This window comes from Mus caroli, chromosome 9, assembly GCF_900094665.2.
Source record: "Mus caroli chromosome 9, CAROLI_EIJ_v1.1, whole genome shotgun sequence".
Taxonomy (NCBI): Eukaryota; Metazoa; Chordata; class Mammalia; order Rodentia; family Muridae; genus Mus; species Mus caroli.
In genome coordinates, this window is record NC_034578.1 from 11916433 (window position 1) to 11937374 (window position 20942).

General features: G+C 41.1%; 1 protein-coding gene across 4 annotated transcripts in view; it reads left to right on the plus strand.

Annotated features, from left to right (window-relative positions):
- The window catches only part of Slc36a4 (solute carrier family 36 member 4), a 34075-nt gene extending 26269 nt beyond the window's left edge, over positions 1 to 7806 (plus strand). For 2 of the 4 annotated variants that reach the window (XM_021172146.2, XM_021172145.2), the window contains exons 10-11: positions 1346 to 1515; positions 2552 to 7806. In XM_021172146.2, the coding sequence (XP_021027805.1) occupies positions 1346 to 1515; positions 2552 to 2856 (475 nt within the window). In that variant the 3' untranslated portion in view covers positions 2857 to 7806. The remainder of the gene's footprint in view (positions 1 to 1345; positions 1516 to 2551) is intronic. The other 2 variants (XM_029481752.1, XM_029481751.1) reach the window with 1 other exon arrangement.
- The last annotated feature ends 13136 nt before the right edge of the window (positions 7807 to 20942 follow it).

The window sequence follows — 20942 nt, forward strand, 5'->3', positions numbered from 1 at the left end:
CAGCACTGCCCCAGAGTCTCAGCACTGCCCCAGAGTCTCAGCACTGCCCCAGAGTCACAGCACTGCCCCAGAGTCACAGCACTGCCTCACTCATAGCACTGCCTCAGAATCACAGCACTGCCCCAAGTCTCAGCACTGCCCCAGAGTCTCAGCACTGCCTCAGAATCACAGCACGGCCCCAGAGTCTCAGCACTGCCCCACTCATAGCACTGCCTCAGAATCACAGCACTGCCCCAAGTCTCAGCACTGCCCCACTCATAGCACTGCCCCAGAATCACAGCACTGCCCCAGAGTCACAGCACTGCCCCAGAGTCTCAGCACTGCCTCAGAATCACAGCACGGCCCCAGAGTCTCAGCACTGCCCCAGAGTCTCAGCACTGCCCCTAGTCTCAGCACTGCCCCAGAGTCTTAGCACTGCCTCAGAATCACAGCACGGCCCCAGAGTCTCAGCACTGCCCCAGAGTCTCAGCACTGCCCCAGAGTCACAGCACTGCCCCAGAGTCACAGCACTGCCCCAGAGTCACAGCACTGCCCCATAGTCTCAGCACTGCCCCAGAGTCACAGCACTGCCCCAGAGTCACAGCACTGCCTCAGAGTCACAGCACTGCCCCAGAGTCACAGCACTGCCCCAGAGTCACAGCACTGCCTCACTACTTCCCATAGTTCTGTGATTTTTAACACAGGCATCAGGTACACCTTAGAGAACTCTGGTAGTTGAAATTTTTCAGATGCCCTCCTTGTGACCTTTGGCTTACAAAAATGTCAAGTAAGGAGAGCTCAAATTCGGAGCCTAATATGACATTTACTTCTACATGTAGGTCATTGACTCTGACTCAATATTTTAAAGAAGTAACAAGGATATTCATGTTTCTACAGTGGTGAAAAAAAAAAACTGCTTTGAAAAGCTTGACCATCTCTCCTTGGGACTGAGGCTAAGCATGGCGTACTGGCTTGGCCCTAGATGCAGTCTTCAAGGCACCATGTCCCTAAGTGTGCTCAGCCTCAACAGGCTCTTCTGTCTGCATGAGGACTAGGAATGAAGTAGTCACGGCTTTATTTCCTTAGACAGGATTCTTATTCTGTAGCCTCAGCCTGCTCTGGAAATTCCTACGTATGTAGCCCAGACTGATGTGGAACTTACAGCAGTCCTCCTGCCGTGGCTTCCTGAGCGCTGGCATTATAGTTGTGCCTCCCACATCTAGCTGGGTTGGCTTGTGCTCAGACAGGCATCTTTGATTAGGAGGTTTCTAAAGTGGCTTCTGTTCTATAGTTCTTGTTTACTCTCTGAAAAGGAAAAAAGAGCAAAGTCAGAAAAACTAAATGGTGAATTTCTTTTTTCCAACAGGTTGTATCAGTCAGTGAAAATTCTGTATTCCTTTGGCATTTTTGTGACCTATTCAATTCAGTTCTATGTCCCAGCAGAGATCATTATCCCTGGAGTCACTGCTAGACTTCATGCCAAATGGAAGCGCATTTGTGAATTTGGGATACGGACCCTCTTGGTTAGTATCACCTGTAAGTATCAGTGCGTGTCTGTCACAATGGTTGTCTTGCATGTGTTTAAATGAGAACTGCTTAAATTACGGGTTTTGCAAATAGTTATATTTAGAAGCATGGCAATGTTTCTATGTTTGCAGATCAGGGCAGCTTCGAACTCAGTGTCCTTCTGAGAGCCTCAGCTTCCCACATCCCAAGGTGATAGGCTTGCATCACTGCTCCTGGCTTAGGGTTAAACTGTTGGCAAGAGTTGCACAAGAATGAGCTGAGTAGTGCTCAGTGTACCAGCTCAGAACACCAGCTTTGCTCACCTGGATAAAGTAGCCTCTGTGTTTCCCTACTGTAAAGACACAGTTACTTCACAGAGGTAATTTGTGACTATACATATATCCAGGTCTCATTCAATTTTTAAATTTTTGGTACTGGAAACAAACCCAGGTCCTTGCCTGAGCCAGCCACACACAGAGTTAATCCTCAGATCCTGGATTTTGAGACAGGACATTGCTTTGTAGCTCAGGCTCTCCTCAATCTTATGGTCTTCCTGACTTAGAAACCCACTTTCTGGGATTGAAGCTTGCTCCACCACACAGCACATCCTGCCTTGTCCACTGATTTTCTGTATCCTTCATTGACTCCTCCCTCTCGGTGGGTGTGGTATGCACTCTTGATAATGGCTTTCTGGTACATTGTGTCCTGGAGAATGGTTTTTTAGAATCCCACTGTAAGAATGGATGCTCTCCATGCTCCTGTATTCATGGCTAACACTGTTTTGTGTGTCATAGACTCTGCTGTGTGACTGGCACAGGAATCAGGGCTTCGAAATAGAAGCTGGAATCTCTGAGCAAAAAGTTATGAGTTGTTTACATGAGAAATGTTGATAAGTATGAGTTCAGGAAATGTTCTCTGGTCTGTTTTTCCTGAGATCAGAATAAATTCTATCAGTTTCCCATAAGTGGTGACTTCTGCTAATTACTCTCATGTGTTAAAAAAGATGTGCACTTAGCCCTGCGTGTGTAGCACACATGTCAACAGGAATTGTGTTTTTTGTTCTTAGGTGCTGGGGCGGTTCTCATTCCTCGCCTAGACATTGTGATCTCCTTCGTGGGGGCTGTGAGCAGCAGTACACTAGCCCTGATCCTGCCCCCACTTGTGGAAATCCTTACATTCTCTAAGGACCACTACAACATATGGATGATCCTGAAAAACATTTCCATAGCTTTCACTGGAGTCGTGGGCTTCTTGTTGGGCACATATGTCACTGTTGAAGAAATTATTTATCCGACTACAGCAGTTGTTGCTGGCACCTCCCAGAGTCCCTTTCTGAATGTGAACTCTACATGCATAACAAGTGGTTTGTAATCATGGGAGAAGAGCGGTGAACCCTCTCCTGTCACCCCAATTCTAACAGCAATCAAGAACGACTACAGTGCTTCCCCAGACACTGAGCAGTGCCAAACTCGTAGTTTTTGTTGGCAGAGTATTGTAATTTGACTGTGATCCGGGCATCTTTTGCAGCTATGATAAACTGTGGAAGATTATTGCTTTTATCTAATGACAATGAAAAATTGAAAAAATTTAAAATTCAAAATGTAAACAATAAGCACAGCCTATTATTCTGTTTCTGTAAGAAACACTTTGAGTAAGAGTTCTTACCACTATTGAGAAGATAAAGGATTTCAACATGGTATAAATCAAATAGGCACAAGGTTTAAAAACCTCTTTGAAGCACTCCACAATAGCAAAGTACACCTTCTGTGTATGTGCACAGAGATGCATTGATTGTGTTTTATTCCATGGGTGATGGTGCTGACAGGCCCTGAAGGTACAGTAGACTCCAGCTGACCACCATGCAAGCATTAGAAAGCTCCCAGAGCCAGAAGCACGCTATTGTTCTGCTCTACACAGTGTAGAGGAGTCACTGGGAAGCTCTGACAAGGTTCTGACTTCCTCTTTCAGCAGTAGGTGAAAGGGTCAGTGAGGATCTGGAACAATGCTGCCCTAGCTGTGTCTTGTTAGGGTTTCTGTTGCTGTGATAAAACACCAGAACCAAAAGTAACTACGGAGGAGAGGGCTTCTGTTTACAGTTCCACATCACAATCCATCATCGAGGGAAGTCAGGGCTGAGCAACTCAAGGCAGGGACCTGGAGGCAGGAGCTGATGCAGAGGCCAAGGAGGAGTGCTGCTTATTGCCTTGCTTCTTTCTCATGGCTTGCTCAGTCTGCTTTCTTACAGCACACAGGGCAACCAGCCCAGGGGTGGTGCTGCCCACAGTGGGCATAGCCCTCCCACAGCAATCATCAATCTGGAGAATGCCCCACAGCCTCGCCTCTCTTCCAAAATGACTCCAGATTGTGTTAAGGTGACATAAAACCAGCCAGAATGGTTACCATTGTAGGAAATGGAGTCCCAGAAGTGACTTAAGCTTGAGTCAAGAAAACCTGATACTTGACCCAATTCAGAGATGGAAGAAAAATTATTTTTCATGTCATAGTCAGTAATGATAAAACACATTCAGCTTAATTTTAGTGTAAAGCTTAATTATAGTTTCATCCTTTGGGAATGTGTGTCTTATGTCTGAATAGTATATGTGACATGATAAAAAGCCAGAAAAGAAATCCAAGAAACCTGCCTGGTGGCTTCATAGATCCCAAACAGGGAAAGAAGCTCACAGTCTTTTATACAGCAGGAGACTGGCTTGCTTGCTGTAGGGTGTGCTGTAGGGCAGAGGTCACAGGAGGTGAGGCCCCTTAAACAGTAGGAGACTGTGGGCTGGCTGTGGAGTGTTCTAGTCACACGCTTTCTTGTCTCCTAGGTTTGCAGGCATTATAAATAGCTGGCAACATACAGAACTCTTGGATTTCCTAGCCATGTAGCATTCCTTACTGCAGTCTTCCATTAATCTGAATGGGCAGAGTAAAGGAGCTGCTGAATGAATGCTTAGGAAAACGCAAAACAATAGAGAACTGTCTAATAAATACTGAGGCACTTAGGCATTGTCCAGAGAGATGTGGCCTTCACCCAGTCTTCAAACACACTAGCCAAAGCAACCAAGCTCATCTGATGAGGAAGAGGAGAACTGGGGAGTTTGAAGGACTGAGTGAGGTCATCTCCTGGACATCTCTGCCCATTGGCTCTATACTGTGTTAGCTGGAAGATGTTACCAAGCTTTCTGTGGAGTTCTGTATTTTCTTTATGTAAATGTTAACTTATTCAGGTGGGCCTTGCTTATGTCGTTACCTGGCCTTCAGGTGTGGGCCTATAACTATACCAGAAGCTTTATTTTGCTATGCAGTCATAAGAACCAAAACTTTAAGAGCATTTATGTTAGATATTTCTAGTAATTGTTTATATTATTTTATGTTAAATTGTTACTTCAAGTCTTCAGTCTTAGGCAGTGGATGAGGATGTGAAGAAAGGAGTTTCATTGGAATTTGACTGTGGGAAATGTACCGTGGCACAGGGTGAGTTACAAACTCCCCGCCCAGGAAGCAGCATGTGGCTCTTTGTCAGCTGTGTTCACGGTGTGTTCTACTCCACATGCATGCTCGGTTTATTTTGGTGTTTTCACCTGTTCCTTGTGGAATTCAAGTGCAGTGGTTTTTTAACTGGCGGGTCACTGCAGGGCTTTTTAAGTTCCACACACAGGGTGTGAGCATCTTATCAGCCCGGATTTCTTATGGAGTAAGGCTGCTGAATCAACAGCTCATATGAAAGCCCCCAGATTATCAACACAAGAGGAGTCACACTACAGAAAGGAAGATATGCTGGGAGAAGAGGAGAGAGTTTTAATTTATAGTGTGAACCACTGCTTATATGCAAAGTATAAAAGAAACACACACTTGTTTAAGGGTGCCTGAGGACGTACTCACCATTTGATCATTTTTCTCTGATATTTGGCTTTACAGAATTATAGTTTCTAAAGATTTTTGGAGAAGATATGTTGATTCTAGCAGCTCTTCCTTTTGTTTGGGGGCTTGGAGGAAGGGGAAGCAGGCACACGTGTTGAACTCATGTTCGATGTCTTGCTGGATCACATGGTGACTGCAATGACCCCAGCAGTTACTTGCTGTCATGGTGGGAACTGTCCCTGGAAGCTAGTCCGTTGCATAGGTGCTATTTTCTCTGTGAAGCATTGAGAAGAAAGCTGTTGCTTACTCCCAGTGGCTCTCTGTTCCCTGATGCTCCGAGGAGTTCATTGGTGTCTGAGTCCACTCAAAACACTGTTCCCACAGGACTTTTAACACAGTCTCTTTCCCTCCATGTGTCCCCGTTTCTCCACAGTTGAAGAAGTAGGAGCTGGGAAGTTTTCAGGTTAGATGTGCCAGTTAATGTAAAGAAAGCTATGTTTGTGCTGCTCCAGTGCTTTCCTGTTCTGTTCTCTCTGACCTGTCACCAAAGCTGGCTCTGAGTCTTGTTAGATGGTGTACTTAAAGTGTTTATAAGCCATTTATGGCTGTGGGCTTGTGAATTTCCTATCAGGGTTTGATCTTATTTGGTATATGTGTATTTGTGGTCCTAGAGAATGCCAGCTTAAGTGCACATCGATACCCTTTCTAACTAGGTTTTACATAGCTCACCATTTCACTGTGGTGCCCACAGATGCAGCACATCTGTTACTGGCAGCATACATTAGGCCTTGTGTACGACTCCCTTTTTTCAGTCAAGATGGGAAAGATACAGAACAGAGCCAATGGAGATAATAAATGCAGTTGTTTATAGAACATGAGTGGTTCAGCAGATGTTAACTGTTGAGTAATAAAACTGTTATAAAGCATCAATAATGTAAAATTATAAAATGTTGGAAATTGTGTTTATTTGATTAGCTTGGCTCAGTTATCTTTCCTTAGTTAAGAAAATGTAAGGGATTTATCTAGTACAGATAACAGGATTCTTCCTGTCATTAAATGGCTGCATGTTACTGGCCATACATGACTTTCTGCATCTCGTTGGTTCTGACCTAAGATATAAAAGAAATATGCTTAAGAAATGGCTAGGTCTAGAATTTATCACCTATCAAGTGAAATGACAAATCACCCAATTGTTTGGATTTCCTGTTAGAATTGGCTCGTTCCTGTGTGCATCCATGCATGTTACCCTACAGGGACTCACATCTGAATCCATTTCAACTACTCTACCCCAGATAGGACCAGATGGTGATCACATTGGAAAATCCATATTCATGACATGAACAGTTCAGGCTATAGATTTTTGTTTTCCAAAAGTGATTTTGTAAGCTTTATTGAAAGTAAAGTTGTATTGGACTTGTATCATTTCTTATATTTATTTTTCTTTGTAAAAGAGTTTGAAAATGCCTAAAAGTACTGTGACTTCTGAATTGTCAATAAAGTATAATTATTTTGCTTGCTAATAAATGCCTATTAAGTTTTCTACTCATAAGACTAAATAGTATAGGAAATATCCTAACTGAAAATTGCACAAGCAAAGTATTTTCTTTATTAAAGCGTTAAATTTTATTTTATTTATTGTTATATGGCTGCATGTGCCACGATGCATAGAGAGGTTAGAGGCCGACTTTGTGGAGCTGCTCCTCTCCGTCCATCTTTACTTGGGATTTTAGGATTAAACTTGGGTCCTCAGGCTTGGGAGGCAAGCTTTAGCCACTGAGACATTGTGGTATCCCCTCCTAATTTTTTGTTTAAGTTTTATTGCATTCTTATTACTGTGTATGTGTGAGACAGATGTGTGAATATTTTCTTAGTTAACAGTGCGAACAGTCTTTATGGATATTCAGAGCCTCAGAGATCTAAGAGTGTGATGAAAAAAAGAGAGGATACCGAGACCTATGTGCCCAGTGACATGCATCACTCAACTTAGCAGTGTCAAAGGAGCTAAAATGTGCTGACCTCACGAAGGACTCATAAACGTTGAGATGATGGGTGTGTCAGCTCTGCGACTTGAAAACCATGAATTGTATACGTGCTTTAATACCTCATATTGTGTTCCATAAATCTGTAGAATTTGATGTGCCCTTTGGAAAAGCCTTGAGATAACTAGGTCATATCACTGGATTTGTAAAATGGAACAATGGTTTCAGAAAGCACTATCCCAACCCCTTACCAAAGGAAACAAAGATTTTATATACTGACTCCTAGGAATTCTGATCCTGTGACATTGAGACAAGGACATCTTGAAGTATGTGAGAATCTTCACCAAGAGAAAAACTGCAAACAAACCACAAAAAAATACCAGCAAAGCCCTGCTGGGCAGGCAGAGCATCCTAAGGAGGCTGAGTCAGAAGATCTGAAACTCCAGGCCAGGCTGGCCTACTGAAGAAAACCCTGTCTTGAAAACCATTCCCTTATTCATGGAATGTGTGTTTGCCTCACAAGAGAAGAAATAGCAACTCATCCCTCTCTCTCCACTGTACTATATAGAGGGATGTCCCCATCATGAGAAGCCAAATCCAATTGTCCCACCATCTATAACTAAACTTAATAAAAATCTTATCCTGATTTGTGTTACAACACATTGAACCCTAGTCCTTCCTCCATGTGAAGCAGCATCCAGGTCTTTCATCAGTGCCATCACCACACTCACCACTGGAGGAAAAAAAAATAAGCATGGTCTAGAATAGAGATGCTATTTCTACCTTCATGGTAATGCCTGGAACTACTCACAGGTTCAACACCAGTCCAGAGGAAGTAGCATTGAAAACATCTGTTGAGTGTCATTGAGACACTAGTGAGAGTATTATTTTATATTAAGAAAACCTTAATTTTTGCTCTTAAGTATGATTTTATAATATGTAATTTAAGACTAAAGCACTACACTCCTAAGGAAGTTTGAATTTCAGGAATCCTGTTTTGGGATTTTTCTGTAGATCCCTGAGGAAACTCATTGGCACTGCTGACCAGGAGCTGTTTTGGCAAATTGTTCTTTGGACTTTTCATCCTCCTCAGCAGAAGTGATGAAGTTAGCAAGAACTGTCTCACTCTGAGCTGTCCATATGGGTTCATCTTCATCTCGGTCGTGAGCATGGAGAGCCAGAGCACATACAGGGCCACACTTAGAGCATCCCTGCCCACACATCATCCTCCCACGTTGTGGAGATAAGAGACTTCCCCAAAGCTGTGCAATGCTAATTGCCTTAGCAGCTGAGCACCGACATGGGACTCTAAAGAGGCAATGGTGGAAACTTTCTCTTGCAATAAGGTGGAAAGGAAGCTGGATTACTCAGCGTTTAAAACAGTTAAATTTCTACTAGTTTTCTTTTCTGTTGCTGTGATAAAACACCCTGATGAAAAACAACTTGGAGGGGAAAGGTTTTATTTGGGTTGCATTCAAGGCACAATCTACCATAGAAGGAAGTCAGGGCAAGAACTCCGTCCGGAGCAGAGGCAGAAACCATGGAGGAGGGCTGTTGTTTTAATTACTTTGCTTTTGCTGTGAAGAGACATCACAGCCAAGGCAACTTTTGAAAAGGAAATATTTAATTGGGGGCTTGCTTATGGTTTCAGAGAGTTGATCATTACCATCATGGTGGGGAGCATGGAGTAGGTAGGCAGACATGTTGCTGGATCAGCAGCTGAGAGCTTGCTTCTAACCCACAAGCCAGAGGCAGGGGTGGGGAGGGGAGAGAAAGGAGAAGGGAGAGGTGGGGGAGGAGAAAGGGGGAAGTAAGACAGGAGAGGTAAGAGAAGAGAGCTAAGAAATGGTGTGAGCTTTTTAGATCTCAAAGCCCATTCCCTAGTGACACACCTATTCCGTAAAGGTCACGTCTCTTAATTCTTCCAAAACCTTTCCATTAACTAGGGACCTAGCATTCAAATATAAGCCTGTAGGGGCCATATTCACTAAAATCATCACAGCTGCTTACTGGATTGTCTGAGCCACCTCCTGCACTAACCTGATTAGTGCAAGTTGTCAGACAAAGCAATAGGCTCCATGGTGGTACTTTCCTATACAGCCTTGGCATCATACTGTGTTCGGTTAGGTCCTTTGTCCACTGCCCCCTTTCAGAGCCCCATGCCTTTCCCTCTCCTCACATTGCCTCCTTTCTTCTATTCAGGTTTTAGAATTCAACAAGCAATAAAGAAACCTTGACTTCAGGGAACACAGGGTAATATTCCACTGTGTTTCGATTCTGAGATTTGCATCTACTTTTTCCATTTCAACCCCCAATTCTCAGAGTTATGCAAGCACCATTCAAGGAGTGTAGATGCTGAGATGCATGCAAATTTCTCTTCTAGGCATTAGACACTGTCAATAAACATTTGATGAATTGAGGAACAGATGCAGAGCCTAAACACCTCAGGACCCAAGGCTCTACCATTATTCATTTAAAAGATAAAATCAGTAATTAAACCTGATGTTTTGAGTCTTCACTTTATTTCCAGAGTCTTAGTAGCAAGCTGGATCATGGCATGGATGGAAGTGGTTACCTGCTGCAAGCTTTGTATTTTAAGTAAAAAGCCTTGTTTAATACAATATTGAAGTGAATACTTTTGGAGGATATAGGTAATTCAGAAGCTGTTGGCTCTGGTTTGAGTATGGTTTAAATATGTTCATCCAAAAGGTTCATATGCTGGGAGTTGGTCCTTGATTTGAGGAGTGGTGCCCTGGACCCTTTAAGAGATGTAGTGGAGAGAGCCATGCGTAGTTCCTTGAAGGCAGGCCCTCAGGACAGATGTGGAATCCAGCCTCTTTCTGACTTACTGTTTCTCTATGTACTTATTAGCTCCTAACATGTGCTTCCATGAGATTGTCTGGGGCTCTCACCAGATTTTCATCATGAACTATGAACCTCTCTATCTTGGTAAATAGTTTATCTCTGGAATTTTGCCTTGCCAGAGTAACAGATAATATACAACCAGACCTCCTTCATAACAAGAGTGGGACCCCATCCAAGTCAGATTAAGACATGCTCTTTTGCGCTTAGTTTTCACCAGCAACTACTACTTCAGCTAAACTATCTGCTCATGGCTTACATAATGGCCAATAGGCCATTGTGTGATTGATATAGTTTGCATTGATTATGCTACCTTGTTTCTGGAGAGTTCCAGGTTCTGTGTGTAGAGTGCGTGCTGAGCATGGCAGTGTAACACACTCTCTGTGTGAGCATGGAACAGTGCAAACAGTAAGGAGGCTGAGGTCTTCAAGCGCACCCCAGTGTCCCCTCACATGCAGTCTCTCACTACCCCAAGTATAACACTGTCTAACCTCTGGGTTTTGTAGCTTGTGTGTTATTTATCCTGCCACCTCTTCTTTCTACGAGTCAATTAATAGTGGTCTGATGGCTTGAATGAAACAGTCTACAAATTAGCCCCTTTAGTCCTGACAAACACTTGGTCACAGTAGCTGAGTCACCACAGGGGTTCCATTGTTGCCTGGTCAGCTAGCTTTGAGGACACTGCTGTGAAAAAGAGAAAAAACAAAACAAAACAAAACAAAACAAAACAAAACAAAACAAAGAATAATGGGTGGGGAGGATCTGGGAGGAGTTGGGGGAATGAAACCAGGATCAGAATATACTGTGTGAAAAATATTTATTTTCAATTAAAAAGGTAATTATTTAAAGTTTGTGAAAACATTAAAAAATTTCCCCTCCTTTTATATGCTTAGAAAAATATTTAAGCAAATCAATAAAACTCCCATGCTTCTTTTCAGCTTTGACCATGTGGAGAGATGAGATTAGGTTGTCTTTACGGGCAGTCTAGGATTCATGATGCTCTGACAGACCAGGTCAAGCGAAGGAAATTCTCCATGTCAGTGCAGAGCTCTTTCTAGCCACTGTCACACCTGTTAAATCTTACAGCTACACAAAGGAGGCACTATTAGTATAACTGTTTTCGAGAAAGGGAAATGAGAGTTAATAAGGTTCACAGAATGCCCAAGGGGTTAGGAAAGACCCCTTGACCTGGCCCACACTAAACCTCATGCCTTTAGCCAATATATTACTTAATACATCCATTGCCTCTCTGTGCAGGGGGATGACACCGAGCAGTTAAAGATCGAATTAATTACCATTCTATGGCATTATTCAACTTTAACGATAATAGCCCTTGGCATTTTTCAAAAGTCACACAACGTGGTAAGGACTTCTTGGAGGTGATTACGTGATGCTTCCAGTATGTTCTAGTCTCCTTTAAAATGTCAGGAGATAAAAGAGGGAGACAAGTTCAAACTGGAGCAGGCCAGATGTAAGAAGAATTTCCTATGAGTGTAATAACTATGGAAATTTATGACTCAGAAATGGAATGTGTTAAAGCATCCTCAAAAGGTTTAAAGGATTTGGCCTGGTGCAGGAGAAACTGGTTACCTTAATTTTGAAAAATATCAGTTATTTTCACTACTAAGGAAATCCCAACCTCAAATTCAACTCCTTGATAACATTTACCTAATATCTTGATTATTATAATTAGGAAGTATCAAACAATACCAATTCTCTCTGGATGTAGGAATTATTTAGAAAACTTAGGTTTTGATAATATTTTACTGCTATTTAAGAATTTAAAGGAAATTAAGTGAGCCATATAATGTGATATTTCAATGTTAATTTTGTATGGCTAAAATTGCAGATATGTATATATATGTATGTATGCACCATAGATATATGTATCATATACATACACACACTCACTCATACACTCATGTGTGTGTGTGTGTGTGTGTGTGTGTGCGTGTGCGTGTGTTGGTTTCTCTTTTTGACATGTTGACACAGGCTGGAGTCATCTGGGAAGAGGAAACCTCATCTGAAGAATTATCTCCATCAGGCCTGTAGGCCTGTCTTGGAGGTGTTTTCTAGACTGTTGATTGATATAAAATGGCCCAGCTCACGGTAAGTGGTGCCATCTATAGAAAAGCACACTGAGCAAGCTAGGAGGAGTAACCCAGTAAGCAGCACTCCTCCATGATCTCTTACTAGAACTGGAAGTTGCATTTTCGTTTATGGCTTCCCTCGGTGTCATGCTGTGATTGGAACCTGTAAGCCAAATAAATTCCTTCTTTCCCAAGTTGCTTTTGGTCATAATTTTAATCATAGCAATAGAAACCAAACTAGAACAACAGTCACAACAACAGACAACACACATATACCCTCACATATAGATTACATCCCTCTACGGTATGTATATATGATTGAATGAAAATTAAAAAATAACTGATTCATTGATTTTTGTGTTGCATGTTTGGGGCTCTAACACAAATCAAATGATATTCTCATTTTGTAAGCATGAAAACCTTAAGGTTACGTGCAAGGCAGCACAGTCTAGTTTCCAAGGTACTAATATATTTGAGTTAATTCACTTCTGCTTCACACACACACACACACACACACACACACACACACACACACACACACACCAAGGTCAAGTTTGCCAGGGATTAGTCAAGGATAACAAGTTGGCTTCCATTTCTTGATGGCAAGGCCCACATTTAACTATGAGACCCCTTTGACAGCACAATAGAGATACCAAAGGAAATGAATGCATTAAAGCAGGAAGAATTTCAGGAGAGCTATCAACCAACAAAGGACTCCTGAAATATGATGTAATTGAAAGTGTGCAAATACAGGAAATATAGCAGAGTGAAGCTCAGTGCAGACAATGATCGTAACACTGCTGTGGGAGCAGACAGAGATCTCAGAGGAACCTGGGAAGCACAAACCTCCCTGCCTCTGGCTACGGAAGTTAGGAGTGAGCAGGGAAATTAATCACAAACCTATCTTCAGAAGATCTGGGCATGCCAGTTCACCTCAACCTCCAATTCTGAAAACTGACCTACTTTTAAAAAGCCGAAGCTAACTCTTTCCAAAGTCTTCCAAAACTTAGAACATAATTCATACAGTGTTGCCAGACACTACATTCCTGATCCAGAAACCTGATAAAGATACCACAAAGAAGTTTGGGAATCGATATTCCCTTTAAGTGTAGAGGCAAAGATACCTGAAAGAAGAACCCCAGAACACATCAAAAGAATATTCAAAATAACTGTCTTACTTAATTTCTGTTGTTGTGAAGAAACACCAGGATCACAGCAGCTCTTATAAAGGAGAGCATTGAATTAGGACTTGTTTACAGTTTTAGAGGCTTAGTCCGTTATCAGCAGAGCAGGAAGGATGCCAGCATCCAGGCAGACATAGTGCTGGAGAAGGAGCTGGGAATTCTATATGCAGATCTGCAGGCAGCAGGGAGAGCCCCTGGGCCTGGCTTAGGCTTTTGAAACCTCAAAGTCCACCCTTAGTGACACACTTTCTCCCAAAAGGCTGTACCTCCTTTCAAATAGTGCCATTCTATAAGTGTCTGAATACATGAATTTATGGGGCCATTCTTATTCAAACCACCATAATACCTAAGGGGGGTTTTGTCCCAGAATTCCAAGATCCTTTAAGCCTTCATATGCCAATGTAATGCACTGTGTCAATAGAAGGAAGCCCCAAACCACAATTAGCTCAATAGAGAAAAAGCACTTGTTGGAATTAAACACATTAACTTAGATCAGCATGGGTTATGTAGCAAACCTTGTCATAAACAACAGAAAGCAAACTCTCTCACCAGATGATTCAATAATCATTCAGAGGAGTGAATACAACTGACACAGAGTAGTCAATTTAGAGACAGCACAAGACACCTGGCTGAATTAAAGTCTTGGAAAGTCCTCTGGGATCTATGGGGATTTGTGTCAATAGAATTAATATTTGAATTATGACAAGATGGTCAGAAGCAGAATAGGGCTCTTTGAGAAAAATAGTTCAAACTTTTGAGCAAGATTCCCTTTTTTAAAACATCAAAAAATTCATACATTTCTTCACCAGAAATACCATATTTTTAAATTTTGTTTTCATAGGAAAAAATATAAGTTGTTTAAAAAAACCACAGTTAATTTTACTGTTTCTTGGGTTGCACAATTTCCTTAGAACTTGTCAGTAGACATCTGCAACAGTCCTCAGGCTTCCAAACAGCTCTGTTGTTCCTACAGTTGCTAGCTCCTGGGACATGCTGCCTGAGGTCTGAGGATGGCCATTGGTTTATGCATTTGCCCATTTATTCAACAATACCACTGCTTGTTTCCACTGAGTCACAGATAGGCAAGTGGTGTTTGACAGATTGCTGCAGAGAATGCTGCTGTTGGCTGTAACCCTTTACTGTAAAATCATGAAGTAGTTCATAACTAAGTTTATTTGTGATACTTTAAGAAATACTTGTCAGTCCCAAGTACGTTTTATTTATTTTTGCATGTCTTTTCTTCCTTCTTTTTTCTTCTTCTCCCTTCTTCCTCCTCTTTCTTCTTTTCATTTTATATCCTGAAAGAAGTTCCCCTCCCTCCTCCTCCTAGTCCCATCCTCAAATATTCCTCTCCCCAAACCTCTCCCATTCTCCTCAGAGAAGATGAGGCCCCCAATGAGTACCAATCATCTGGTGCATCAAGTCACAGCAGGACTAAAGGCATCCTCTCCCATTGAGACCAGACAAGGCAGCCCTATTAGGGGAAGGTGATCCAAAGTCAGGCAACAGAGTCAGAGACAGTCCTTGCTTCAGTTGTTATGGAACCTTATGAAGACCAAGCTGCATCTGCTGCATATGTATAGGGGGCCTAGCCAGCCCATGCATGCTCTTTGGTTGGTGGTTTAGTCTCTATGATCCCCTATGGGCCCAGGTTAATCATCTTGTGGTGTCCTTGATCCTTCTAGTTCTCTCAATCATTTCCCCCTACTTTTCCACAAGTCTTCCAGAGCTCTGACTAATGTTTGGCTGTGGGTCTTTGCATCTGTTTCCATAATCTGCTAGATGAAGGATCTCAGAAGACAGTTATGTTAGGCTCCTGTCTGCAAACATAGCAGAGTATCATTAATATATTCAGAGGTTGACTCTGTCCCGTAGGCTGGGTCTCAAGGTGGGCCAGTCATTGTTTGGCTGTTCCCTCAATCTCTGCTCCATCTTTATCACTGCATATCTTATAGGAAGGACAAATTTTGAGTAGAAGGTTTTGTGGGTGGGTTGATGTCCATCTTCCTCCACTGGAAATCTCACCTGGCTATAGCAGGTGGCTACTTCAAGTTTCCATATTCACCACTGGTAGGAATCTCAGTTAGGGTAACCCACATAGACTCTCAGGAGCCTCTCCAGTCCCAGGTCTCTAGCTCATCCCAGGTCTCCAGCTCATCCCAGAGATGCCCCCATTTCCATACTCTCTTCTAACATCCCCAACATACCTAATCTTCCACTCCTCTTCCATTTAGTTCACTCTCCCATCCACCTCTGATGTCTATTTCCCCTTCTGAGTGAGAGTCGAGCCCTCCCTGTTATCTAGCTTCTTTGGGTCTGTTGATTGCAGCATGGTTTTTACTTTATTTTGTAGTTAATATCCACTTATAAGTAAGTATATCCATGAGTGCCTTTCTGGGTCTGAGTAACCTCACTCAGGATGATATTTTCTAGTTCTATCCATTGTGGAGAGCTCTTGGTGCTGCTTCAAGGATATTGGGAAGAATATTTACATTGGACTAGGACAAGGCTCAAGATAAATACAGCTGAGTAATGTGTTCCTTGTGCCTTGATCATCTTGTTTAGTCCCTGAATACAGTAATCATGAGACCGTTGGTTATGCTTTGTTTGTTCCTTAACTACTTTGTTTATCCTTGTTTCTTCCTTAACTACTTTGTCTTTGACCTAGAACTGACCCTATTCTTTGCATGTACCTAGAATGGTATAAAAACTAGAAAAAAAATAAACCCTTCTCAGCAATTGCTGGGGTCATGTTATAGTTATCTAATTGTCTCTTTTTTCTTTAATCCTCACTCCCTCCCTCAAGATCATGTTGACTGATTGAGCTGGCTTGGTCAATCTGTCTTGCCAGCAAATTTCATGATGTCTTTGTTTTTAATAGCTGAGTAGTATTCCATTGTGTAAATGTATCACAGTTTCATTGTCTATTTTTTGATTGATAACATCAAAATAACATCTAGGTTATTTCCAATTTCTGGCTATTACAAATAAAGCTGCTATGAACATAGTTGAGCAAGTGTTCTTGCTCATGGATTGGTAGATTACCATGGTAAAAATGACCATCTCCCAGAAGCAATATACAGATTCAACATAATTCCCATCAAAATGTCAACTCATTTCCTCAATTCCTTGAAAGAAGAATTCTTAACTTCATATGGAAAAACAGACAAGCAAACAAACAAACAAAAGACCCCAGGATACCTAAAACAATCCTGTACAATAAAAGACTTTCTGGAGCCATCACTGTCCCTTATTTGAAGCTGCTTTGCACAGCAATAGTAGAAAAAAAAACATATGGTACTGGTAGAAAAGCAGACAGGTTGGTCAATGGAACAGAATCAAAGACCCTGAAATAAATCCACGCACCTATGGACATTTGATTTTTGACAAAGAAGCCAAAACTGTACAATGGAAATAAAAAACACCTTCAACAAATGGTGTTGGTCTAACTGGATGTCTGCAAGTAGAAGAATGCAAATAGATTCATACCTATCACCCTGCACAAAACTCAAGTACAAGTGGATCAGACCTTAACATGAAACCAGATTCCCTAAATCTAATAGAAGAAAAAGGGAACTGCCTTGAATACATTGGTACAAGAGACAACTTCCTCAACAGAATACTAGTAGCTCAGGCACTAAGATCAACAATTGATAAATGGGACCTCATGAAACTGAAAAGCTTCTGTAACGCAAAGGATACCATTAATAGGACAAAACAGCAGCCTACAGACTGACAAAAGATCTTCACCAACCCTACATCTGATAGAGGGCTAACATCCAAAATATATAAAGACCTTAAGAAATTAGACACCAACAAATCAAATAACCCAATTAAAGATGTACGGAACGAAACAAAATTCTCAACAGAGGGATCTCTACTAGCTGAGAAGAGACACTTACAGAAATGTTCAATGTCCTTAGTCATCAGAGAAATGGAAATCATAATGACTCTGAGATTCCACCTTATATCGATCAGAATGGCTAAGATCAAAAACTCAGGTGACAGCTCATACTGGTGAAGTTGTGGAGCAAGGAAAACACTCCTCCATAGCTGGTGGGAGCTCAAACTTGTCCAACCATTTTGGAAATCAATTTATCAGAAAATTTGGAATAGTTCTACCTCAAAACCCACCAATACCACTCCTGGACATATACCCAAAAGATGTTCCACCATAGCCCAGGTACATTTTAAACAACAAAACCCTTCTAGTCCTCTATGTGGACATCTCTATCACTGTTGTAACACTAGCAATAGATGTGCACAGCAAATGTGTGAGTCCCTGTCAAGTTAATTAGAAATTTGTGTAAAAGGCACTGGGCCAGGGCTGGATTTCAGGAAAACTTTTTGTTGCTAAGACCTATGTATTTTGTGTCCATTTTATTGTATTGACCAAAAGTGCAGGAGGCCACTTCTATATTCTACATCTGATAATACTAATAACTGAAATTTGTGTCCTCAGAGGCTAATTTTCAAAAATCGATGGAATTTATGACTTCCAGATACAAGTCAACACTCAACACATGCTAAAGGTTTTATTGAGTAAGTACATGAATCACAATACAGTAAGAAAATTTTGAAATGAACCTAGAATATATTTTACCTATAAGGTAATAGTTAATTTTTCTCACTACTGGTCCCCTCTAATTTAAATGTCCATAGACAGCCATTTTTTACACTATTAGTTTATTAGGGGATAACTCATACTTGATGGAAGTGTAAAATTGTATAGGAAAGTTCACCGCTGTGTGGAACTGAATAACTCCTGAAGTCTTTTGTCTTTTGTGCAAAGGTTACCCAGTGATCTTTTACTGCCCATTCCAAAGTCATCCTTTCTCTAGTGATAGAAGCTATATAAAACTTTCCTTAGGACAGTTAGAGAAGGTAGAACAAGAGGCATACTCATTAAAATTATCAGAAATAAATCACATTTATTTGATTACTTTAAAAAAACACATAAGGAGATGAGGAAAACATACATTTTCACCATCAGAATAAGAATATTATAAATAAGACTGTGTTATGGCTATCTGAGCAGAAATATAATTATTAATTACTAGTAACCAAAAGTCATAAAATAAATAGGTCTTTGTATGTGTAGTGATTGCTCATTGTTAGTTCAGAAGTAAAAACATACATTTTTACGGTTAGAATTTACTCCAATAAATTATTTTTCACCTTAGTAACAACATTCTTATTTGTGTTAGAGATTAATAGCATAGAAATCTAGGGAGACAGGCAGCCCCTGTCTTAATGAAGTGTCTATCTACTGGGAAAGGGGTCCTTCACTCTGAGTGGAACTTGGGTCTCAGAAGTGGCTTTGCTTCTGGTATCATTGATATGAGACATGACATAAAGACTACCTCAGTTTCCCCTTCCTTCTCTTTCCTTCTTCATCTTCCCGGCTTCCCTATTTCCTTCTTTGCCTCCCTCACAATAGCGCTTACCTCTGTTTCTTTCCCCCATATATGGGGAGGTACAGTTATAGAGATGAACAGTCTCAAATCAACATGTATCACATTGGAGGATGGATACATTGCTGTATGTGAAGGGATATTGTTAAGTACAAAAGGATTGAGCAACTTTAGGAAGTTAGAAAGATACAAGATAACTTTAGGAAGTTAGAAAGATACAAGATAACAAGATAACAAGACAGGAAACAACATTAGTGTGTCTTACAGAGTAAGCTAAGTTGAAAGGGTAGACTCTCGGTGAGTCCAGCCATGACCTTTCTGGAAATAATGAAGCTATGGGAATAGAACAATACCAGTAATTCCCAGGGAATGAGATGGGAAGTGGAGGCGAGGCATGCCATGGAGGACTTGTACAACAATAATGATAGATATAGGCCATTGCAGGTCTGTTGAAACCTATTGAAGGTATGACATCCAGAGGGAATCCTAATGCCACAGCTGTGGGGTGATTGTGATGAGTCAACAGAGGTTCATCAGTTACTGCTACTAGGGGAGGTTGTGAGTGTGTTGGGTGGAGGCAGGAGGTATGTGTAAAATCCCTACACTCTCCACTTGACTTTTCCGTGAACTTGTATTTCATGAAGTAAAATCTATTTTAACATACTTCAAGTCACCACCCAAATAATCTGTTTAGTAAAATAAAGGTCAGTTTAGGTTTTGGCTTCATACAGAATATCTCTTATCTTGGTGAATTTGGGATGATATAACAAATACTATGGATTAGGGGGTTTCAGTGATAGGAATGGGTTTTGGTAACTCTAGAGACTGGGGAGGGTAAGAGCAAGGAGCTGATGATTGAGCCACTGGCGAGGAAACACCTCCCTCCCCCCACTTTGTCTAACCAAACTTTCTCACAAAGGACTCTGCTCTCATGACCCAGCCACCTTCCAGAGTTCCCATCTGCATAGCTCATTAGCTTGATGCACAGATCTCAGCATATGAATTTCCTGAGGATACCAGCCTTCTGTTCAAAGCAACACTCTACTGTCAGAGCAGGAAGGACAAGAAAAGAGTATTTGTGATGTGGTAGAGTCTGGTATGAAACAGGGTTTTTGTTATAGAGAGCTTATTTATGTTTAGTAAATCCATAACATATTTAAAAACAAAGACAAGGGCAATGGTTCCAGGGATGTGTTGGACAGATGTTGGAAGCTGTGTGTTTAAAAAGATTCACTTGTTTAGTAGTTTAAGGTTCATGTAAAATAAGTTTCTGGATATTCTTAAAAGAAATGATCAAATTATTTACAACTTTATCCTCTGGGGCAGAGCAACAGAGAATTATGAAGTCAAGCTAATAAAGGCAGCACATGAAGTCGTGTTAGTACAGGCAGTGAACCCTGTGGGCACAGATATACTCTATTGTTAAAGATTAATGCTAACAATTCTCCCCTGCCGAGTGTCTCTGGTTCTGGGACAAGGCTTGTGAATTAGAGTCACCTGGCAAGAAAGAGCTTCACTGAGGAACTGTCCCTATCAGATTAGCCTATGGGCATATCTATGGGTGTTTTCTGTTTGGTTGGTTTATATAATCAGTAAATATTAACCTACCAATTTGAGCATATCTCTGCAGAACAACAAAGATGTACTGTCTTGTAGTGATGCTATATAGACAAATAGATGACTTCTTGATTCTTAATGATGGTCCTATAAGAATTCCTAAAATTATATTAGTAAGTATTAAGCTTTTTTATAGTGGGACTGCTATAAGGTTCTCTCTAATAATCAAAACTACATTGAGAACTCTTCCAGTCTTCAAGTGTAATGAGTTGATTGCTTCTGAGATAGCAAGCAGGCATCTACAACTTAGAGCACATGCCAGGAGGTTGTAAAACCCTTAACCAAAGGTCATAAAAAGGTTATAATGATTTACTATAGGTGCAAGGGCAGAAGCTAAATATTGACTGGGCTTATCTATACCAAATTTTACTAGTGCTTACTCACAAAAAGTTATGTTTTTTTTTTTTATATATTTTTATTACATAATTTCCTCAATTACATTTCCAATAC